This window comes from Eretmochelys imbricata, chromosome 1 (genome assembly GCF_965152235.1).
Source record: "Eretmochelys imbricata isolate rEreImb1 chromosome 1, rEreImb1.hap1, whole genome shotgun sequence".
In the NCBI taxonomy this organism is placed as follows: domain Eukaryota; kingdom Metazoa; phylum Chordata; order Testudines; family Cheloniidae; genus Eretmochelys; species Eretmochelys imbricata.
Window position 1 is genome coordinate 120547917 of NC_135572.1, and position 25004 is coordinate 120572920.

At 45.9% G+C, this 25004-nt stretch overlaps 1 protein-coding gene across 1 annotated transcript in view; it reads left to right on the top strand.

Moving 5' to 3' along the window:
- The window catches only part of TSGA10 (testis specific 10), a 70432-nt gene that overhangs the window by 20488 nt on the left and 24940 nt on the right, over positions 1 to 25004 (top strand). The window contains exons 9-12 of the mRNA XM_077810708.1: positions 4843 to 4994; positions 7873 to 7988; positions 12821 to 12975; positions 21072 to 21127. Of these exons, the coding sequence (XP_077666834.1) occupies positions 4843 to 4994; positions 7873 to 7988; positions 12821 to 12975; positions 21072 to 21127 (479 nt within the window). The remainder of the gene's footprint in view (positions 1 to 4842; positions 4995 to 7872; positions 7989 to 12820; positions 12976 to 21071; positions 21128 to 25004) is intronic.

Consider the following 25004-nt stretch of genomic DNA (forward strand, 5'->3'; position numbering starts at 1 on the left):
CAACGGTTCGGGCCCTGGTGCAATCAGTGGCCAAGCTGGGGATTATGGGTCAACGTGCACCATCCCCTGCGCACCGCCCTCTGGAACCTGCCGCTCATGTGGAGGAGACACATTGGTCTCCCAGCCCTCGGTATCGATCCCAGTGCCAAGGGGCTTCGCACCTCTGTGGTTGTCCCAGTTGGAGACTTCGGAGTCGGAAGCAGAGTCATCGCGCTCCAGTAGGAGCAGGAGGTCCCGGTCCTGCAGAAACCATCAGTCCTACCTGGCACCATGGCCGAGTCAGTGGCAAGCCCTACCTCAGTGGCCCATCACCAGAGCCAGGGGTAGATCCAGGTCGGTGTTGGTAGTCTCAGCATCCTTTGGGCTGCCGCAGACACCTTCAGCACCAGGGACATCAACGGTAACGCAGCCGATCACAGTACTGGCATTGACGGTTCCGGCACTGATACCATCTGAGGTGCTGGCACCAACACTCTTGGCTCCAGGAACCTTCCTGTCGGCTTCAGCACCAGAGATCTTCACTCTTTGGGACCCCAGAGGGGCCAAGGGCAGAGATCAGGCTCTGGTTCAGGTCAGTTTCTTATCCTCTTCCTCCCTGGATGATGCAGTGGTTGGCACATTGACTGCCCCAGCCTCGGAGGACAGCCAGGTTCTACAACAGCTGCTGAGACAGGTGGCCCAGAACCTTAACATCAAGACAGAGGAAGTGGTGGAGGATGCCAACCCTATGGTTGATATCCTTTCCCCTCGTGGGCCATCCCGTATTGCGCTACTGCTGATAAAGACTATGGTGAAGTCACTAAGACCCTGTGTCAGACCCCGGCCTATTTGCCTCCTACCACTAAGAGATATGAGCAGAGGTATTTTGTCCCCTCCAAGGGGTTTTAACATCTTTATACGCACCCCTGCCGGATTCCCTGGCAGTGGATGTGGCCAACCAGTGCGAGTACCAGGGCTACCTTGGGCCCTCCCCAAAAAATTGAGAGGCCAAAAAATTGGGCCTTTTCTGGAGGAAGGTGTACTCAAGGTAGCTGGGGAGGTGGGGCATTGCAGCTCTGCATTGCGAACCAGCAAGCCATGGTCAGCAGGTCTAATTTGAATACCTGTGGGGTGATGGCAATGTTTGCAGAGTTCCTGCTCCCGCACTCATGCGCAGAATTCTCTGCACTAGTGGAGGAGCGCAAGCTGATTTCCCGCACTTCCCTACAAGCAGCCTTACACGCAGCATATGCAGCGTCCCGCACCATGGCGACGGGGGTGGCTGTGAGGAGGAGTTCCTGGCTGCAGGTCTGGCCTCCCTTATGAAGTTTATCAGACAATCCAGGACCTCCCATTTGAGGGTCTGGCCCTGTTTTCAGAAAAGACTGACTCTCGGCTACACAGCTTGAAGGACTTCAGGGCCACCCTAAAGTCCCTTGGGCTCCACACTTCCGCCATGCAGTGGAAACATTTTTAGACTGCAGCCCCCGCCAAAGTTTTACCAGCCGCAGAATAGGCAGGAGAGCTCATGGTGGAGGAATAGGAACTCCAGGAAGAGATCACACCCCTCGTCTGGTCAGGGCTCTGGCCAGTTGAAACCTTCATCAAGCCAGAAGCAGGCCTTTTGAAGGCGCGAATGAGAAAGGCGCACCAGTTCAAAGACTGGATCCATCCCGCCTTACCATTTTGTCCCAACTATCCCCTTTCTACCCTGCGTGGTCCTGTATCACATCGGACTGTTGGGTGCTCCGCACAATAGAGAGGGGATACTCCCTCCAATTCTCTGCCCTCCCACCGTTCCACCCCCCCCTCTTCATCCCTCTTCAGGGACCCTTCTCACGAGCAACTCCTCTTATAGGACATGCAATCGCTCCTATCGCTGGGGGCAGTGGATGAGGTTCCTCAGGAGCTGAAGGGCAAGGGCTTCTATTCCTGTTATCTCCTAATACCAAAAGCCGAAGGTGGCCTCGGGCCCATCCTAGACCTGTGAAATCTCAACAGATTCATGAAGAAACTGAAGTTTCGCATGTCTCTTTGGCCTCCATTACCCCTTCCTTGGATCCAGGGAACTGGTATGCCGCCCTCGACTTGAAGGATGCACACTTTCACATAGCAATCACACCGTCCCACAGAAGGTACCTCAGGTTTGTGATCAGCCATACCCATTACCAGTTCACAGTCTTCGTTCGGCCTGTCATTGACACCTCAAGTATTTACCAAATGCAGTTATGGCTGCATTCCTGTGCAGGTGGCAAGTACAGGTGTTTCTGTACCTCGACGACTTGCTGATTAAGGCCGCTCCAGGCTTCAAGTGGAGGCACAAGTTGACTTCATAAAAATGACATTCGACGAACTGGGCCTTCTTCTGAACGTGGGAAAATCAACGGTTCCCTACCACCACAGCAAGGAATTACCTGAATCTCCTGGAATATATGGCTAATTGTACATACGTAGTGCAACACACCAGGCTCAGACTCCGGCTGCTCCAATCATGGCTAGCCTCATTGTATCGGCCGGTGAGGGACAAGTTGGACAGGGTCATCCCTCTACCTCACCCAGTCCTGGACTCCCTCCTGTGGTGGCTCGACCCACAGGTAGTGTGTGCAGGAGTCCCCTTCACTGAGCCTCAGCCAGCTCTCTTACTAGTGACGGGTGCGTTGGTCTTGAGATGGGGTGCACATCAGGGAGACCTCAAGACTCAAGGTCTCTGGTCCCAGGCAGAACTTGCTCTCCACATTAATGTCAGAGAACTGAGCGTGTTCCACCTAGCATACCAGACCTTCCAAACTCATTTGGAAGGGAAATGTGTGTCGGTAATGATGGACAACAGCACAGTGGTGTTTTATATAAACAAACAAGGGGGTGCATGCTCCTCTGCCCTTTGCCAAGAAGCCCTCAAGCTGTGGGACTTCTGCGTAGCACATTCGATACACCTGGAAGCATCATACGTTCCTGGGGTACAGAATGAGTTGGCGGACTATCTCAGCAGGTCATTCCATGGCCACGAGTGGTCCCTGCACCTGAACGTCATGAACTCTATCTTATAACCGTGGGGGTTTCCCCAGATAGACCTGTTCGTGATGCAACAGAAAGTGCCAGCAGTTTTTTGCTTCTTCCTGAATCGCAGCCCAGGCTCCATCACGGACACATTCCACCTTCCTTGGGGAGACCATGTCCTCTACGCATTTACTCCCTTCCCGCTCATTCACAAGGTGCTCCTCAAAGTTCAGAGGGACAAGGCCTACGTTGATAGCCCCAGCCTGGCCCCATCAACATTGGTACACATCTCTCCTGGAAATGTCCGTGGAAGCCCTAATCTCCTTGCCCCTCTTCCCAGACTTGATAACTCAAAATCATGGCTGTCTCCAGCATCTGAACCTCAAGTCATTGCATCTCACGGTGTGGTAGCTCCATGGCTGAGCCTGATGGAGCTCTCCTGTTCAGACCCGGTCACAGAAGTCTTCCTTGGCAATAGGAAACCCTCCACCAGGGCTACCTACTTGGCCAAATGGAAGAGATTTTCAGTCTGGTCAGTGCAACGCTATCTGTCTCTGACGCTCATGTCTATTTACCTTATACTGGACTACCTTCTCCATCTTAAGCAGCAGGGGCTGTCCATGTTGTCAATAAATGTTCATTTGGCTGCCATCTCTGCCTTCCATCCAGGTGGAAAGGGCTGGTCAGTCTTTGCCAACCCTATGATCAATTGTTTCCTGAAAGGTCTCGAGAGGCTATATCCGCACGTCCGACAGCTGGTACCAGCCTGGGACCTCAATCTGGTTCTTTCCAGACTGACGGGGCTACCCTTGGAACCGCTGGCAACGTGCTCTCTGCTCTACCTTTTGTACAAGTGTGTGTTTCTGGTAGCTATAACCTCAGCCAGAAGGGTGTCTGAGCTCAAGGCCTTAACATCAGAGCCTCCTTACACTGTGTTCCACAAGGACATGGTTCAGCTCAGATCCCAGCCAGCATTCCTCCTTAAGGTTGTCTCCCGGTTTCATGTCAACCAGGACATTTTTCTCCTAGTTTCTGATCCTAAGCTGCACATAAGCAGCAGGGAACAAAGACTTCACTCACTAGATGTTCGCTGGGCATTGAGTGAACCAAATCGTTCCGGAAGTCCATTCAGTTGTTCATCGTGGTAGCAGACAGAATGAAAGGGCTTTCAGTCTCCTCACAAAGGATTTTGTCATGGATCATGTCCTCCATCCGGGCATGCCACGACCTGGTGAAGGTACCTGCCCCTCCGCTCACAGCACACTCCACCAGGGCACAGGCTTCGTCAGCAGCGTTCCTGGCACATGTTCCAACCCAGGAAACATGCAGAGCGGCAATGTGATCCTCTGTTCATACATTCATATCGCATTATGCCATTACCGAGCAGGCCAGATACAATGCAGCCTTTGGTAAGCGGAGCTGCGGTCAGTGAACATTTAAGCTCCGCCACGCCTCCAAATTTAGGCTTGGGAATCACCTAATTGGCATTGACATGAGCAACACATCTCCAAGAACAACAGTTACTCACCTTCTCATAACCGTTGTTCTTTGAGATGTGTTGCTCATGTCCATTCCAATATCCACCCTCCTACCCCTCTATCAGAGTAGCCAGCAGGAAGAAACTGACAGGGTGGTGGTTTGGCAGGGTGCTATATCGAGTGCCATGAAGGTGTGACCACAGTGGGTGTCCAGGCCAACCCTATGGATACTATTAGGGGGAAAATATTCCAGCTGTCATGCACGCGCTTGTATATACACCTAATTGGAACGGACATGAGCAACACATCTCGAAGAACAACAGTTACAAGAAAGTTGTTAACTGTTTTTTTCTGCAGTTCTTAATGTTTAGTCATTTTACTCCTATAGCTTGACGGTGAACGTTTGGAACAAATATCAAAGATAGCACTGATGAAAGAGACCATAGATTCTGTGGAAATGGAGATGAAAATATTGGCAAGAAGGGCACTGGATTCAGAAAGTGAGCTCAGCAGACAAAAAGCAGAGTGTGCTTCACTAAGGTAAATAAAAGCATATACATAAAAACTACTGCAATTATAAAAGTAAGCATATATCCACTGTTTTTTTCAAAGCTATTCTGTTTATTTAAAGGAGAAGGAGCTTGTGACAGAGTGCTCTCATGAGGGGCCCACAGATTTCTAATCTGCTCTCCTCCCTTCCCCAGTCTTCACCTTGGTCTGATATAGCCTAGGTTTGTTGACCTTCAGAGCATGCTGCAAGGCATATCTATTTTCTCTGTCTTTTGCAAAAGGTGAAATTTTATGGGGATTGAGGTTTGTGGGGTTAGGGATTTTTCTAGGCGTGTGTAAGGGTTACATTTTGTTGGATATTTTTGAGTCAGCAGCATAACTCCTTTAAGACCTTTGTTTACTTCTATAAATTGAAGTAAATACAGAAACAAACATACATTTCATGTAATAGCCAGGTTGTCAGCCTTCTCAAGCTTCCCTCTCTCTGTCCTTGAGAGAGGCTCCAAGAGGAGGAAATGATATTGGAGCTTCTTTCAAGGACTGGAGCTACCAGCCTGACTGGAACTTCTAGCCACTACCAAGAGCCACTAGTGGGACAAGAGCCATGAGCCATCCTCATGAGAGGACTACAGGGAAGAAGGCAAGTTAGGCAGCATGTGCAGGAGGAAGAGGGGAACCAAGTGGCAAGGGAGAATGATCAACAAAAGGGAAGCATGTGCAGAGAAGTGGGGAAGAAGAGGACAAGGTGGCACAGAAGCATATACAGGAGATAGGGGAACACATTGGAAGGAAAGATATTGTGATTCTTTTCCAAGATGGTAAAAAATCTAATTCCCTTAAACATACTTCAAATACATGTCTACTGTTACTTACAAGTAATTGCTGTTGTTGCCATGTGAATGTTGCACTGTTATAAGTAGGTCTGTAATGGACAGGGGAGCTGCTCCACAGAATTGTGAATGCGAGTGGGGCTGGCCCACAATACTCTCTCTCTTTTAAGATGTGGCCTACATTAAGATGTAGGCCTATATTATCTGAGAAACTGCTACTTCCTGTTAGTCTCTCAGCTTCATGAGCACCATCAAAAAAAATCTGTGTTCTTTATCTTAATTTCAATTATTTTTAAGATTGTTCTCATACCTCCAAAGTAGCACTAATAGCTCTTTCCAGTTCCAAAGCACAGTATGAGCAGGTATAAGCTTCGCTATCTAGCTCTATCAGTGCATCTCAGTCATGATTTATAACAGTTTGTAACTTTGCCCATCCCAGTTTTAGGCATTTTCTAAGAACATAAGAATGGCCATACTGGATCAGACCAAAGGTCCATCCAGCCCAGTATCCTGTCTGCCGACAGTGGCCAATGCCAGGTGCCCCAGAGGGAGTGAACCTAACAGGTAATGATCAAGTGATCTCTCTCCTGCCATCCATCTCCACCCTCTAACAAACAGAGGCTAGGGACACCATTCCTTACCCATCCTGGATAATAGCCATTAATGGACTTAACCTCCATGAATTTATCCAGTTCTCTTTTAAACCCTGTTATTGTCCTAGCTTTCACAACCTCCTCAGGCAAGGAGTTCCACAGGTTGACTGTGAGCTGAGTGAAGAAGAACTTCCTTGTATTTTTTTTTAAACCTGCTACCCATTAATTTCATTTGGTGGCCCCTAGTTCTTATATTATGGGAACAATTAAATAACTTTTCCTTATTCACTTTCTCCACACCACTCATGATTTTAAATACCTCTATCGTATCCCCCCTTAGTCTCCTCTTTTCCAAGCTGAAAAGTCCTAACCTCTTTAATCTATCTTCATATATGGGACCTGTTCCATATCCCTAATCATTTTAGTTGCCCTTTTCTGAATCTTTTCTAATTCCAGTATATCTTTTTTGAGATGAGGGGACCATATCTGTACACCATATTCAAGATGTGGGCGTACCTTATAAAAGGGCAATAAGATATTCTCCATCTTATTCTCTATCCCTTTTTTAATGATTCCTAACATCCCAATTTCTTTTTTGACTGCCGCTGCACACTGCGTGGACGTCTTCAGAGAGCTATCCACGATGACTCCAAGATCTTTCTCCTGATTAGCTGTAGCTAAATTAGTCCCCATCATATTGTACATATAGTTGGGGTTATTTTTTCCAATGTGCATCACTTTACGTTTATCCACATTAAATTCCATTTTGTTGCCCAATCGCTTAGTTTTGTGAGATCTTTTTGAAGTTCTTCACAGTCTGCTTTGGTCTTAACTATCTTGAGCAGTTTAGTGTCATCTGCAAACTTTGCCACCTCACTATTTACCCCTTTCTCCAGATCATTTATGAATAAATTGAATAGGATTGGTCCTAGGACTGACCCTTGGGGAACACCACTAGTTACCCCTTTCCATTCTGAAAATTTACCATTTATTCCTACCCTTTGTTCCCTGTCTTTTAACCAGTTCTCAGTCCATGAAAGGATCTTCCCTCTTATACCATGACAACTTAATTTACATAAGAGCCTTTGGTGAGGGACCTTGTCAAAGGCTTTCTGGAAATCTAAGTACACTATGTCCACTGGATCCCCCTTGTCCACATGTTTGTTGACCCCCTCAAAGAACTCTAATAGAGAGCTGATAGTTGATTAAAAGCTTTATTTCATTTTAATCCTTGGAGCTGTCCGCTCTCTCAAAACCCCTCTAATTTTGTGGGATTCTTCTCAGGAATGGACCAGCCTTCACAATTAAAGATAGACAAAGATAGACTAAGATAAACGTTGGTGCACTATCCGAGATTACTTGAAATATCTGAAGAAATGCTGATTTACTTAACTTTGGCAGTTGTGGTGACATTACAGAACGTGAGAAAAGCCATTTTAATATAAAATGTTTGCATTAAAGCTGTCACTCTTAATACTTCTACAGCTTATTAAATGAAAAGACAGAACAGAGTCTTTCAGAGACACAGCGACATCTTGCTAAAAAAAAATATGAATTACAACTTACCCAGGAGAAAATTATGGTTTTGGATGAAAAAATTGGTGAGTTAGATATTTAGTTAAAATTAATGGTAGTATTGCTTTCTCTCCCTCACTTCTTCTACGTTATATAAAAAGTAATGTTTACTCAACTATTTTATTTTATACTATTTTAAGTGTTCCAGTAGTACAAAAGAAAAACAATTAATTTGTCACCAGAAATTCAAAATTAAAATAGTCTTATATTTTATGGCTAGAGGAAAGCTTATGGGTACATCAAAAACCTTTTTTTTTTTCCTTTCATCAACAAAAAGCAAACAACTTATTTTCTGTTTTTAGAAGGAGTTTTCTCCCTATCTCAGACCAGCATAATTAAGATGGTTATCAATGAAGTTGTTCCTGATAAACTGCTCATACTATTAGTTGAACAATAAGTTTTGTTACCCATTTGATTTGTTTGGGCTCATCAGTAATATTTGCTTAACAAACTGGAGCTCCCAATCCTGCAAGGTGCTGAGATAGCACTTCCTGGGACTGTTCCTTTAATTAAGGATGTAAGTAGTCACAATAAATTTTCAAATGCAGTACAGAGCAATATGCTAAAGACAGGAGTAAAAGAGATGGGTACAGGAATGGCGGGGCATTTGACTAAACTAGAGTCCAGTTATATAGCACTGGATAACTACTTTCTAGATCACAGTCAACATCATCTGCACTCACCAAAGTAAAATGCAGCAGTTTGCAAAAAGAAAAGAAAATTTATTATAGGTGGCAAAACCTACAGTTAAAATTGCCCAACGTTTTCTGTTATGAGATTTTGTTTTCAGTTGCTTATGTGTACCTGTTGTGGTCCCTGGGAGATAGGGGACCTAAGGTGCCCAAAGCTAAAAACCCTCAACCAAGAGGGATCCAGGCCACAAATAAATTCTGGGGACAACAGATGGAAAAAAACAGGGACAGGAGTGAAGGTCAAAGGCTAAAAATTAGGGAACCGGAATGGGAGACAGCTCAGAGAACTCCTGACAGCACCCACTGCTCCTCAGAGGCATCTTAAGGAGTCAGTGGACACTGCCCAGAGGAACTCTACTCGGAGGCGTGACTTAACAAGGGATTTGAAATAGGCCCCATAGTTGCACCCCTTGGAAGTACCCCTTGGAAGTTGTATACTGTTTGTACCACTGGGGCAGGCAGATCTAGGATCACCCAAAAATAAGGGCCCACCCCCTCAATTGAGGGGGAGGAACCACTAAGTCCAGGCTACAAGAAAGTAGTTGGGGTAACAAATGAAAAAACAGGAGCAGGAGTGAGGTGAGAGGTAAAGAATCAGGGATTCAGAAGTGGACATTGAGCAGAGAACCCGTGACAGTGCCCACTGCTCCTCAAAGGCATCCAGGGATAAACTAATGACTGACTGAGCGTGGATTTGTACTGATGACCTACAGGTGAAAGCCTGAATCATGTATAATTATCATGCCACCCCCAAGCCATTTGGTTCCCTCCTGTTGGAAGGTGTGGATGAATGAGGTAGGGGATTGCAGAAAGGGTGGTCTCATGGTTAAGGCAGCTGAATGCTGCCATGGGGAAATGCATTCTGTCCCTGCCTCTGCCATACAGTTCCTGTGTGATGCTAGGAAAGCCAATAAACCACATCTTTTAAAAGTGGTCACTAATTGTTTGTTCCTCATTTTCTGGGTGCCAAACTTGAGACCCTGGAGCCTGATTTGCAGAATTGATGAGTAATTCAGTCTTGGTGGCACATATTCAATAAGGAGAAAACAAATATTAAATAGCAGCTCACTGAGTGAGCGTCCCTTATTCTGTACGCTGAATGAGGCAGTGGAAAAACTGTGATAATATAACTAAAGGATGTATGATGATATGTATGCATAAGGAGACTGAACTAAAGTAGCACAGGCAACCTTAATTCTGGTCTGTCATAACTTTTGAGTTACTCCTGGGGGAATTCTGCACCTTGCGGGGGGTACAGAATTCATACCTTCTGCAGATTTCTTGGTTCCCCTGTAGAAAAATGGGACAGCAAAGAAATCTGTGGGGAACACATGCTCCTTCCGCAGCAGCCCAGGTGCATCTGCTGGGAGCAGCTGGCAGCAGAGAGCAGATGACCGCAGGGGAGTGGAGGGATGCTGGCCATGCATCCATGGAGAGATGTTTAGGGGGTGGGGCTGGGCACCTGCCTGCATGCGAATGAGTGAGAGAGACTCACTCTGTCCCTCTCCTCGCTGTTGCTGCATCCTGGGTTTGGAGATGTAGGGCTGTGTGAAGCAGCCTCTATCCCTGAGGCAGAGCAGAAATGTAACAACTAAACAGGCTGGCTGCTAATGTTCCCATTGTTTCCATTCTTAGTCAGTTAAGGCTCCTTTACCTTTCCAGAGTGGTGTAAAGGAGACTTATTTTAAATGACAGGAATGGAATCCTCAGCTAGGAAGGTCAAAGTGCTTTCTTGCTTTTTCCTTTGCCTGAGAGGCACAGTGGGGTTAGATTGCAGCTCAGGATCTATTTTACTTATCCATTTAAAAAAAATGCAGGACAATGATTAGCAAAACTGTATGACTTTCTTGTGTGGAAGTCTGAGCAATTTAAAACGACCTTCTACTTTTACAGAACACCAAAATAAAAGTAATCTAATTTAAATGAAAATCCAGGATTATAACTGGAATACAGGGTCTTGGTTACCAAGTATTTGTAACTTAACTTTCATGTGTTTAGGAAATGCTGAACACTTACTGTGATTTTTTTTCTGTATGGTAATTTAAATAAATTAACAAAATAAGTGGAACTGGTGTGATTATATTGCATTATTTTGACAAAATATGCAGAATTTTGCATTTTTTTGGTGCAGAATTTTGCATTTTTTGGCGCAGAATTCCCCAAGGAGTATTGAGTTCTTGACTTTGCAGCCTCAATACTTTTCTTTTAAATGTAGGTTTCAGAGTAACAGCCGTGTTAGTCTGTATTCGCAAAAAGAAAAGGAGTACTTGTGGCACCTTAGAGACTAACACATTTATTTGAGCATGAGCTTTAGTTGCCTTGTGTGTAATACATATGCATTTAGGCATTCGTTGTGTCAAAAACATTTCATTAGTTATTTCTTAACTACTAAAACTTTTGGTAATTTCTTACAAGTTATAGATAGAGCATGATCTAGGTTTGCTTTACGTAGAGTATGTATGTATGTGTGTAGCTGCACTGCAGCTGTGAGCGTGCTTTCCAGCACTAATAAAGAGACGCATGCTAGCTCTGCTCTAGTTAGCACGCTAAAAATAATAGTGTGGACACAGTAGCACAGGAGGTGGTTTGGGCTAGCCGCCTGAGTACATACCCAGGAGGTCTGGTGTAACTGTATTTGGGCAGCTAGCCCATGCTGCCCTGGCCACACTGCTATAGCATTTGTCTATCTGCTGGGATGCATTCTCGCATGTGCAGTGTAGACTTACCCTTAGTGCAGAGGTGGGCAAACTATAGCCCACGGGCCACATCCTGAGCTCCTGGCCGGGGAAGCTAGCCTCCGGCCCCTCCCCGCTATCCCCCCTCTCCCACAGCCTCAGCGCGCTGTGCTGCCAGCACTCTGGCCTGCTGCTCCTGCTGGGTAGTGTGGCTGGCTCTGGCCCAACGGCGGGGCTGTGAAAGCTCCTGCTGCTCTGAGCAGCATGGTAAGGGGGTGGGGAAGCGGGGGTGGGTGGGTGGGGGTTGGGTAAGGGGGTGGGGAAGCGGGGGCGGGTGGGGGGGGGTTGGGTAAGGGGGTGGGGGTCCCAGGAGCAGGTGGGGAGGGGGGTTGGATAAGGGGCAGGGGATCCCAGGAGCAGTCAGGGAGCAGAGGGCAGTTGGATGAGGTGGAGGTTCTGGGGGGGCAGTCAGGGGACAGGGAGCAGGGAGTGGTTGGATAGGCGTGGGAGTCCTGGTGGGGGGGCTGTCAGAGGGTGGGTGTGTGGATAGGGGTCGGGGCAGTCAGGGGACAGGGAGCGGGGGGGGGGGGGAGATTGGATAGGGGGTGGGGTCCTAGGGGGGGTTAGGGGCGGGGGTGTGGATAGGGGTCGGGGCAGTCAGGGGACAAGGAGCAGGGGATGGGTCAGGGATTCTGAGGGGGGCAGTCAGGGGGCAGGAAGTGGGAGGGGGCAAATAGGGGGCAGGGGCCAGGCTGTTTGGGGAGGCACAGCCTTCCCTACCCGGTCCTCCATATTGTTTCACAATGCCAATGTGGCCCTGAGGCCAAACAGTTTCCCCACCCCTGCCTTAGTGTCATATAATTCAGTTACAGCCTTCTAAAAGTGTTTTGCAGTATTTACGTGATATTTTATTATGAATTTGTTATTTTTCTTTAGTTATTCATTCTGAATACTCTTGTGTGGAATACTCAATGTCTTTTTTTGGTTTATAATTAGCATTTATAGATCTTTCTCTCTTAAGTAAATGTCTTTCTCTTAACATAACAGAGAAGACCAACGTTTTGCACAAGGACAAGAAAGTTTAATAATACCCAGCTTTATATTTTGTAATTTGCACTTTACTTTGCTCTGTTTTAAACCTATTTCCTAGGCACTTCAATTTACATTATTGAGTTATTATAATTATTGTCTTAATAGTCTTAATATTTGCAATTAAAAAACATCCTAAAAAGGGGTAAATTTGCATCGAGTCTTTAATAACTTAGGCCCTGATCCAGCAAAGCACTCAAGCACAGGCTTTCAGCATGTGAGTAGTGCCATTGACATTAGTAGGACTATTTCTGTCCCCATCATCATGCTTCAGTGCTTTGCTGGTTCTGGGCCTTAGTTATGTTTTCTTGTGGTTTAGAAGTGTATCAAACTATGTGAAATGGAAAATAATTATTTTAAATTGAGTTAATAAAAATGAGGCCTTTATGGTTATATGTGCAGATAACTTTTTGAAACAAAATGTTTCACAACAAGAAGAAATCCATATTCTCAAAGAAACTATTGCTGAGCTGGATACAGAAAGGGACTCCTTACAAGAATGTGTGGATGAAAAAACTGAGAAAATTTCTTCTTTTCAAGAAACCCTGGCAATTAAAGTATGTTCTTGCATGTAAATTTCTATATAATTTATTATTGATTCTTTAGTTTTAAAACTTTTTTCATAATAGTTATATATGCAGAGGACCCATTAGGACCCCCCACCTCATCACTGGGATCCTCAAAAGTGCTCAGTGTTAGCTAAATTCTGCTCCCGTTAAAGTCCATAAAAAACTCCCATTGACTTCAATAGCAACTGAGTTAGGCCAGTGTGGAGCTCCCCATCCTTAGTGTTTTGTACAGTCTAATTTTAAAAATGACAAAAGATGGGATTTTCACCACTTTGCTTGGGTGAAGCAGACTAAACTAACAGGCTAATAAGTTTCACTTCAGAAACTTTTTCTTGAAATTCAGACTTAATTTTCTCTTCTAGGGCCCATTTATGTAACCAATACAACCAAATTGGTGATTGTAGTTACAACTTTGTTATCCCTTGAAATGGTTACAGTATATTTCCAGTTTGTAGTGCAAATGGGCCCTTCACAGGGCTCAAGCATTCAACATCTCCCCTTGGGATGTGTCTTTACTGCAGTCCAAGGTGTGATTGCAACCCAGGTAGATATACCCATGCTAACATTGCTAAAAGTAGCAGTGTGGATGTGTCAGAAATGCAAGTAGGTACCCAGAATTCTTCTTCGAGTGGAGTCCCTGTGGGTGCTCCACTTTAGGTGATTGTGCACCGTGCAACTCTAGTCAGAGAATTTCGACAGCAGTACCTGGCTGTGGCGCACATATGCTCTCCCCGCCTGGCACCTGCAGTGGCAATTACCTAGTGATGTGCGGCTCCTCCCCCAGCCCTGTTCCTTCTTAACCTCCCGTGGTCTGAGTCGGAGCTCCAGCAGTGTGTGCACCTGCTTTACCTCAGATTTAGTTTAGTCAAGTAGCTTAGTGCAGTTAGGTTAGTTGATTAAGAACCTTTTATTTCTTTTTCTCCCGCATTTAAAAGAAACACCCCAACAACTTTTTTTCCTTTTGTCCCCTTAAGGGACGTTATTTTTCCTCAGAATGCCAGGGTTACTTGGCCTTAAGCGCTGCCTCTGCTGTTGTGAGGCAATTCCGCCTTCTGACAGACACTTGCAATGTGTTTGGTCCCTGGGGAAAACTCATATGCCCCAGAAGTCCACCCGTTGCCACTCCACAATTTTAAGACGTGGACTAGGAAAGCGAGGGACCTTAAACTGAAACTTATCCTATTGGAGAAGTCCCTCCGTCCTGCCTCAGACCCAGGCTAGCAAATTTCTCCTGCCGCCCTAGGTGGCTTCTGACAGACCCCTCTCCTCCACACCACACGGAAGGGACGTGTCTCCTAAAGTACTTGGAAAGAGGAGAAATAACACTAACCCTACCAAGACCATGTGAAAGAGGAAATGTTCCCTGACTCTGTCCACTACATCGGTACCAACCGCCCCACAGCTTAGTACCTTTGAGTCAGCAGGGACCTCTGGTACTGGTGGTACCGTCTCAGCTGCAGACCCTAATTGGGCAGGCTCTAAGAAGGAGGACAGGCAGAAGACTGCCTTCTCCACCTCGGCACTGGCAGCACAGACAAAGTGCTCGGTATTGAGCGACTCTGCAGTACAAAAGGCAACAGCACCACCTGCTGGCCCTATGTTGAATAGCACAGACACTGCACCGCACATTGCCACACCGTCCTTGGCACGCTGTCTGTCGGCTCCTTTCCTACTGGTACCATGAGGTCCCCTAGTACTGCCGCCATTCTCTGTACCACCTTTCACACAGGTACCTCAAATGGTACCACAGCCTCAACAGTTCCTTGCTCTGAAGGACCTGAAAATTTCCCCGGTACCGGAATCGCCTCTACTCAGTACCAGTACTGCTTCGGTACTTTCACTACTGCTCACTCCGCCAACTGGAGCCATTTCTCCTTTCTCTAGTGAGGAGGATGAAGATGAGGAAGGGGAGGCTTTTTCCTCTCAACACTCTTCACCTATGGAAGGCAGAGTTCGGTCCATACATCAGGAGTGTCCTAAGCCTCCGCCAGGGTCTGAATTGCAAGGGTGGTATGGTCACCCCTTGGGCCCCCACCTATGCCCTTACCACCTCAAAGAGCATTCTGGGACCCAGGGGCAGCTTATAGACAGTTTTACCCCAAACCCCGAAGTGACACCGCGGAAGTACATAGGCACTCTTCACAAAGATCCACAGTGCCACCGGCTGCCCCTCCCGAACAGAGCCTTGAGGAGATGGAAGAAGTTTTAGCTCAGGAGGCAGCTCATGCCACCTGCACTTCATTCTCACCAGATGAGATGTTATGCCCCATATGCCTACTGCTGGAGATGAGTTCAGGAATTTCCAGGAGCTCTTCAAAAGCGAAGATGCTCCAGATAACCCTAGAGGAGGTCTCCGAGTCACGTCATGAGCTCTTGGACATACTCCACATGTCCACCTCCTCCAAGATTGTCCTTTTGATTTACTCCAGAATCATGGAACCCACCACAAATATCTGGCAGACCTTGCTACCATCCTGGTCACATGTAAGAGAGTGGACAAAAAGTATTACATCCCTTCAAAAGGGATGGAATTTCTATTCATACACCCTCAGACAAATTCATTGGCAATCGATGCAGTTAACGAATGGGGCAAAGAGCATTACTCTAGAATTGCTCCTTATGATAAAGCGTGGAACAGACTGGATTTACTTGGCTGCAAGACCTGTTCATCAGCCTTCTGGATTGCCAGTTATGAAGCCCTTATGGTGAAGTATGACCATATAAACTATTCCAAATTTTCTTACTTTATTGACTACATACTAGAGGACAAAAGAGAGCAGTTTACATCGTTCATTTCTGAGGGCCAGCTCTTAGCTAGAATTGCCCTTCAAGCCTCTTTTGGACCCTGCTGACGCAGCAGCAAGGACCATTACCATTGCCACCGCCATAGTAATGCGCCAGGCCTCTTGACTTCATCTGTAAGGCTTCCCTAGGGAGGTCCAAGCCACGGTCCAAGGTAAAGAACCTTCTGTTCGAGGGTCCAAAACTGTTAGCCGCCAAGACCGACAAGTCGCTCCATTTGTTGAAAGATTCGAGGTCCATGATCAGGTCTCTTGGTATCTGTACACCTGCAACAAAATGCAAACAAGGCAGGTATTATACATCGCAGTGTCCCAGACAGGCCCCGTACACACAGCAACCGAGACAATACGATAACCAGAGGCACAGACAGAGACCACCCAGACGCAGACTAAGCTCTGCCCAAGCCACCACATGTTAACAACCAACCTCTAAACAGCAGATTTGAAGTTTGGCTGAGGGTTTGCCAGACCTCCCCCAACTTTTGCTGCCAACACTATCTCCCACCAACCATCCCTTTACCAATTGTCTAACACTATTCTATCCAAACTGGCGAGCCATCACCGCCAACAGATGTTTACTGGAAATGATCAAGACTAGCTAGGCCATCAGTTCCTCTCCATCCCTTCTACCCACTCTGCCTCCCCATCCTTCTTCAGGGACCCCTCTTATGAGCCCCTCCTGAGACAGGAAGTAGAGCATCTCCTACAAATGGGCACGGTAGATTCAGTTCTGGTACATCACAGAGGGAAGGGCTTCTATTCCCATTATTTTTTAACCTGAAAGAAGTCTGGAGGATGGAGACCCATCTTCGATCTCAGGAAGCTGAACAAAGAACACAATGATACAGGATGGTTACGTTAGCTACAATCATTCCAGCACTGCAGCAAGGAGATTGGTTTGCAGCCCTTGACCTGCAAGATGCATATTTTTACATTACTATATGCCCTACACACAGGAAATTTCTTTGATTCATACTGGGACAGGACCATTTCCAATATACAGTACTACCCTTTGGCCTCTCCATGGTTCCCTGGGCATTTTCTAAAGTCCTTGCTGTGGCAACAACTCACCTTCACCAGCACGGGGTCACGATATACCCCTACTTAGATGACTGTCTAATCAAGCCTGACACTCAGGCAGAAGTCGTCGCAGCCATGCACCAGACAATATCGCTCTTCACCAGTCTCAGTCTACAAATAAACCTCCAAAAGTCCATATTAATGCTAGTCCAGAAACTAGACTTTATCGTTGTGCACCTAAATTCTCTAGAAGCAACCGCCTCATTACCTTTTCAGAGATTCACCGCTCTAATGAACCTCATCAATACATCGGTGCATAGCCCAAGGATATTGGCCAGGACCTGTCTTCAGTTAGTAGGTCACATGGCGGCAACCGCGTACATGGTGAAACATGCCAGGCTGCATATGCACTGCTTGCAGAGTTGGCTCAAGACAGTGTTCAGGCCACACAAACACAATTTGAATAAAATTCTGAGTATGCCAATGACGGTCAAGGACTCGCTACAATGGTGGAGTCACCCGCACAACATCTGCACAGGTGTCCCTTTCCTTCAGCCTCCTCCCGAATTGATAATCACAACGGATGCCCCTCTTCTGGGGTGTTGTGCCCACCTAGGCAAGCTCACAGTACAGAGAAGCTCTTATGGCCTAGTACAGAGAAGATAGTCTCCTTCCAAATCAACACTCCACATCAGTGTACTGGAACTACGCATAGTTCGCAATCCCTGTGCCCACTTCATGCCTCTGATCAAGGACGAAAACATACAGATAATGATGGACAATGTAACCTGCATGTTCCACGTAAACAGGGAGGAGCGAGATCACACTTCCTTTGTACAGAGGCCATAAAACTCTGGACATGGTACATACAACACAATGTCACCAAACCAGCCACCTCCCTGCCTCGGTCTCAGAATATCACAGCCAATGCATTAAGTCGAAGGTTCTTGAACGACCACAAGTGGGATATCAATACCTGCATGATCCAGTCATATTTCAACTATGTGAGTTCCCCGCAGTAGACCTATTTGCCACAAAACACCCCCAGCAAATGTCCAGCTTTTTCCTCCAGAGTGGGACTGGGATTGGGATCAGGATTCAACGGCAATGCATTTTTCATTTCATGTCACGCACCCCTCCTGTACGCTTTTTCCTCCTGCCCCATTGCTGTCCAGCATCCTGCACAAGATCAGAATCGATGCAGCTAAAGTCATCCTGATAGCACCAGCATGGCCCAGACAAACCTGATACCCATACCTGAAACAGATGTCATCATGCCCCCTATGTCTCCTCCTGCTTCTTCTAAATGTCCTCTCTCAGGACACGGGTCAGACTCTGCATCCAAACCTGGAGTCGCTCCATCTCAGTCTGGCTCCTCAATGATTCCAGGGCAAGGAGATAACTTGTTCTGAGGACGCTAAAGACATCCTGCTAAACAGCAGAAGGCCCACTACACAGCACACTACCTCCACAAACAGAAGGGATTCCACATGTGGTGCCTAAATAAACAAATCAACGCCACCACCTCTACCATACCAGTCATCCTGGACTACATGCTCTACTTTAAGAAATCTGGCCTTTTAATGATTTCACTGTAGGTGAATCTGGCAGCCATTACAACATTCCATGACACAGTGGATGGCATTTATCTTTGCTCACCCAATTACCAAAGGATTCCTCCAGGGAGTATGCAACCTCTACCCAGAGGCCCAACATCCCCATGAGACCTGACTTTAGTGCTTCGATTTCTCTTTCTCAACTGCCCATTTGAACCTTTGGCCATGTGTTCTCTTCTACATCTTTCCTTGAAGATGGCCTTCCTAGTCGCCATCACATCTGCGAGATGTGGGAGAAATTGGTGCTCTTATGGCTGGACCACCCTATACAGTTTTTTCCAAAAACAAGATCAGTGACCTCACCCCAAATTTTTGCCTAAAGTCCTTTCTTCCTTCCACATCAATCAACCTATCCATCTTCCCACGTTCTTCCCTAAACCTCACAAGGACAGGCAAGAAGCAGTTTTCCATGCCCTGGACGTCGGAAAGGCGCTAGTCTTTTATCTTGAATGGATCAAATTGTTCAGGAAAACTCCTAGATTGCTCCTCTCCACCGTGGACCGCTCCAAAGGCAAACCCATCTCTAAGCTCAGACTTTCCAGATGTATTTCTGATTGCATTCAGCTCTGTTACCAACAACATGACCTATAACCCCCCTCGTGTTAGAACACACTCCACAAGTAGACACAAGTTGCCTTCCTGCATGATGTGCCTATTACTGACATAAGCAACACAGCTACTTGGACATCTCACACGTTCATTTAACACTACATCACTGGTCAGGTCTCAGCCTCTGACACTCGGTTGGGACACATGGTCTTATTGTCCATTCAGGCCTAACTCTGAAGCCCCTCCTTTCCCCTGAGGGGCACTGTTCTACTGTCACCTAAAATGGAGCACCCACAGGGACACTGCTGAGGGGGGGGGAGGGGAGAGGATTGTTCACCTGATGCAGTAACAGGTTCTTCAAGATGTGAGTCCCTGTGGGTGCTCCACTACCCTCCCCCTACTTCAGAGTTATAATTAAATCCTCTGTGGTAAGGAAAGAACTGGGGGGCGGGGGGCTGCACAGCACTAGTTAATTGCCATTGCAGGTGCGAGAAAGGGAGAGCATATGTGCAGCCCAGCCAGGTATTGCTGTCGAAATTGTCCAACTATAGGTGCAGGGCGCACAATCCCTGAAAGTGGAGCACGCACAGGGACTCACATCTCGAAGAACTTCAGTTACTGCACAAAGTGAGTAACCCTCTCTTCCAAGTGGGGCAATGAAACCCATACCACCTCCTCTACACAGTTACTTTTAGCAATGCTAGTCTCAAGTAAAGCTCGCAGGAGTATGTCTGAACTACAGTCAACACCCTTAGCTTTACGTAACCAAGTGTTACATATTTATCTCTTTTTTTAAACTTTCCTTCTAACTCTTTCCAGCACCATGATCATTTTATTGCTCTCTTCTAAATGCCCTTCAGTTCTCGACACTTCATTACCAAAAAGATGATTGACGAGCTGAACATTTTATTCCTGCTTTGTTTATACCAGAGCCATATAGAAAGGGTCTATTTCCTGCCTTTCCCATGAATTGTGGCTTTGTTTATTCAGCCCAAAATTGCATTGCCCTCTATTATTGCAGTTAGGTCTGAATAACAACATCCTTTGCACTCTAAGGGCTTGTCTACATGAGAAAGTTGCACTGGTTTAATTTAAGGTATGAATTTAAACTGATTTAATTAAAACTGGTGCAGACTTGTGTGTGGACACTCTTATTTCAGTTTTGAAGTGTTCAGTTTAGTTTAAGTTGATTTTGTATCAGTTTAACCTAAACTGAAATAAATCACTCTTAAAGTATAATAAAATTGTCTACACAGGGATTTGCACCAGTTTTATCTAAATCATTTCAAGGATGTTCAGTACCTTGTAGAATGATCTGTAAGCTAACAGGATAGCCAGCACAGGCAACAACTTTCCTGACATTAAAGCTTTATGAAAAAGAATTGTTCATTTAAGAATTGTTTCTCTTTGAAGAGAATGTGGCCCCTAAATCATGAATGAATTTGTATCAGTGAATCAGCATGCCAGGTCATCATATTTTGCTCCAATATGGGAAATTGTCTCCATCCAGTTTTGGGCCCTCTTTCCCAGCCTGTCTCTTTCTGCAGCAGAATGAAATTGATTTGATTCTTGTTGGTATCCCTGCTTTCCGGGCTGTCAGCAGAATTAAATGGCAACAGTAAAAGCTGACACTCTAGTTAGTTTTCATTTAGCTGCACTATAGGAAAGCTATGAGAAGATGGAGCTAATCGTCAGCAGTCATAGGAAGACACACTGTATCTGCTAGCATTTGGTTCACATTCAGGAGATTATCTTTGTAACCATGGAGGATGAAGAAATGTAAGTTCTAAAAAAAAAAAAAGTTTAACTTTTGCAGAATCTAATATTATTGGTTCCTCCACTCCCCAGTGGCAAGTAGGTGATTAGACCTTTACAAGTCCTGGCCAAGTCAAAGTACTGTATACTATTGGCATAGTGATTCTTTATAAAATGTATGGTGAAGTTTTGCAAAACCAGAATGAGTTTCAATGTAGACAATTACATCAAGCTGGAGAGCTAACTGAGCCAGAAGAAAAGCAGTATTTCTGATTTTGCTCAATCCTTTTCTTTTATTAACTGGGGAGAAACAGGTTTACTGAACTTTTTATCTCTTTTCAAGGAAGAAACCATTTCAGGTTTGAAGGATCTCATTTCTGAGATGGAGCAATCATCAAAGTAAGTCTCAGATTCCAGTTATAGCATCACAGAGGTTTTAGTTTGATAACTATAAAATCTGTGAAAATATTGCATTGTTAGCCAAGTGTGGCAAATAGTCGACATTATTATGGTGGGTCCCGTGCTTTTCCTTTGTGTGATGAGTCAGGGTGCCGCCTCTTGCCCCTATTCTTGGGCATCGATGGTTCTGCTAGTGCCCTGGTGGGGGAGGGAAGGGGAATGGGGAAGGGACCCAGGTCTGCCCTCTACTCCGCCCAGGGGCCCTATGGACAGTGACTAAGCAGTTGAAGCTGTAATTCTTTCTCCTGGGCTAGCTCCTGCTCTTCCCCTTCAGCTTCTCAGGCTTCCTGACCTCTCTCCTCTTGGGCAGGGTTTCTCTTGGTCCTCGGGGCCTGGGGAGTCCCTCTGCTCTGCTTGAGCAGGGTTTCCCTTCCCCTGGTGTTCTGATCCTCTGGTCAACAATAGTACTCCTCCAAACTACAGTCAGCTGTCCTTCCCCTCTCTCATATGACTGAAGCAGGGATTTTTATTAGGCCTTGGGCAGGGCCTTACTTAGCTCCAGGTGATCTAATTAACCTGTAGTAACCTCTCAGTCAACAGGGACGAAGGCTCTGATTATCCTGGGACCTCCCATCTATCACTCTCCTGCTGCCCTCTGCTCAATCTCCCTCCACCCCCCCAACACCATGGTGTTGAGCTACTTAGGATGAGAGGCAGTGCTGTCGCGAAAGGCTATCAGCGTTGCTGTGTTGGCTTCCTGCCCTATATTGTCCTGGAATTGGAAGGGTTGCAGGGATAGGAACTATCTGGTCACTCTTGCATTCTTTTCCTTGCTTCTGTGCATCCGCTGGAGTGGGGTGTGGTCCGTCATGAGGGTGAACTGCTGCCCCAGTAGGTAATATCAGAGAGTCTTCATGGCTCATGTAACCACCAGACATTCCTTTTCGACGATGGCTTACTGTTCCTCCCTGGGGAAGAGTTTCTGGCTGAGTTACAGGATTGGGTGCTCATCCTCCTCCACCATCTGCAAAAGGATGGGCCCTAGCCCTACCTCCGAGGCATCTATCTCTAGGAGGAATTCCCTCTTGAAGTCTGGGGCTATGAGCACTGGATGACTGTAAAGGGCTGTCCTTAAATCTGTGAATGTGTATTCCGCCTCATCTGTCTACTTTACTATATCTGCAAAAAGAAAAGGAGTACTTGTGGCACCTTAGAGACTAACCAATTTATTTGAGCATGAGCTTTCGTGAGCTACAGCTCACTTCATCAGATGCATACCGTGGAAACTGCAGCAGACTTTATATATACACAGAGAATATGAAACAATACCTCCTCCCACCCCACTGTCCTGCTGGTAATAGCTTATCTAAAGTAATCTTCAGGTTAGGCCATTTCCAGCACAAATCCAGGTTTTCTCACCCTCCACCCCCCCACACAAATTCACTCTCCTATCACCAGCAGGAGAGTGAATTTGTGTGGGGGGGTGGAGGGTGAGAAAACCTGGATTTGCGCTGGAAATGGCCTAACCTGAAGATTACTTTAGATAAGCTATTACCAGCAGGACAGTGGGGTGGGAGGAGGTATTGTTTCATATTCTCTGTGTATATATAAAGTCTGCTGCAGTTTCCACGGTATGCATCTGATGAAGTGAGCTGTAGCTCACGAAAGCTCATGCTCAAATAAATTGGTTAGTCTCTAAGGTGCCACAAGTACTCCTTTTCTTTTTGCGAATACAGACTAACACGGCTGTTACTTTGAAACTTTACTATATCTGTGCTCCGAGCTTTCATCAGGTCTGTCAATGGCCAGACTCTCGTGGCGAAGTGAGGGATGAATCTGCGATAGTACCCCACTATCCCTAAAAATGCTCTGACTTGCTTTTTGCAGACTGGTCAGGGCCAATCCTGTATTGCCTCTACTTTGTTCCATTGGGGTTTCAACAAGCCCCTTCCTATTACGTACCCGAGGTATCTGACCTTGGTTAGCCCCCCCACACACTTGGGAGGGTTGGCGGTGAGGCTGGTCTGTCTGAGGACATCTAGCACCGCTTCTACTTTTCCTAGGTGCATCTCCCAGTCAGGGCTATGAATGACTGTCGTCTAAATAGGCAGCGGCATACTTGCCAGGGGGTGTATCCATTAGTCCATTTATCCATTAGTCTTTTTGGAATGTTTGCATTTATCTACATTGAATTTCACCTGCCAGTTTCTTGCCCAGTCACCCAGTTTTATGAGATCCATTTGTAACCCTTCACAATCTGCTTTGGACTTAACTTTCTTCAGTAATTTTGTACCATTTACAAACTTTGCTACCTCACTGTTGACCCCCTTTTCAAGATAATTTATTAATATGTTCAATAGCACTGGTCCCTGTACAGATCCCTGGGGGACACCACTACTTACTTCTCTCCACTGTGAAAATTGATCATTTATTCCTACCCTTTGTTTCCTATCTTAGAATAATAGAACTGGAAGGGACCTTGAGAGGTCATCTAGTCCAGTCTCCTGCACTCAAGGCAGGACTAAGTATTATCTCCCTGACAGGTGTTTGTCCAACCTGCTCTTAAAAATCCCCAATGATGGAAATTCCACCACCTCCCTACGCAATTTATTCCAGTGCTTAACCACCCTGACAGTCAGGAAGTTTTTCCTAACGTCCAACCTAAACCTCCCTTGCTGCAATTTAAGCCCATTGCTTCTTGTCATATCTTCAGAGGTTAACGAGAACAATTTTTCTCCCTCTTCCTTGTCACAACCTTTTATGTACTTGAAAACTGTTATCATGTCCCCTCTGTCTTCTCTTCTCCAGACTAAACAAACCCAATTTTTTCAATGTTCCCTTATAGATCATGTTTTCTAGACCTTTAATCATTTTTGTTGCTCTTCTCTGGACTCTCTCCAATTTGTCCACATCTTTCCTGAAATGTAGCACCCAGAACTGGACACAATACTTCAGCTGAGGCCTAATCAGTGCAGAGTAGAGCGAAAGAATTACTTTTCATGTCTTGCTTACAGTACTCCTGCTAATACATCCAGAATGATGTCTGCTTTTTTTGCAACAGCATTACGCTGTTGACTTATATTTAGCTTGTGATCCACTATGACCCCCAGATCCCTTTCCACAGTATTCCTTCCTAGGCAGTCATTTCCCATTTTGTATGTGTGCAACTGATTGTTCCTTCCTCAGTGGAGTACTTTGCATTTGTCCTTATTGAATTTCATGCTATTTACTTCAGACCATTTTTCCAGTTTGTCCAAATCATTTTAAATTGTAATCTTATCCTCCAAAGCACTTGCAACCCCTCCCAGCTTGGTATCATCCACAAACTTTATAAGTGTACTCTCTCTGTCATTATCTAAATCTTTTAACTGCTTACTGATTCATGAGATGACCTTGGCTTATCCCATGACTCTTTACTTTGCTCAAGATCCTTTGATGATGGCACTTGTGAAAGGCTTTCTGATAGTCTATAACCACTATAGCAAATGGATAACCCTTGTCCACTTTTGCTGACCCTCCCCACAATGAATTCTAAGAGATTAGTGGTGTATGATTTTCTTTTACAAAAGCCATGTTGACCCTTCCCCAACAAATCACGTTTATCTATCTGTTTGATCATTCTCATCTTCATTATAGTTTCAGCCAATTTGCCTAGTACTGAAGTTAGATTCAGAGGCTTGTAACTGCCAGGATCGCCTTTGAAGACTATTTTAAAAATCAGTGCTACATTAACAACCTTCCAGTCAGCAAGTACAGAGGCTGGTTTAAGCGACAAGTTACACATGACAGGATAGCGCAGATGTTGCAGGGGTCCCATGGAGTCCGAAAGGGAGGACGGTGTATTGGAAGAGGCTGTTGGGTATAGAGAAAACGGTTT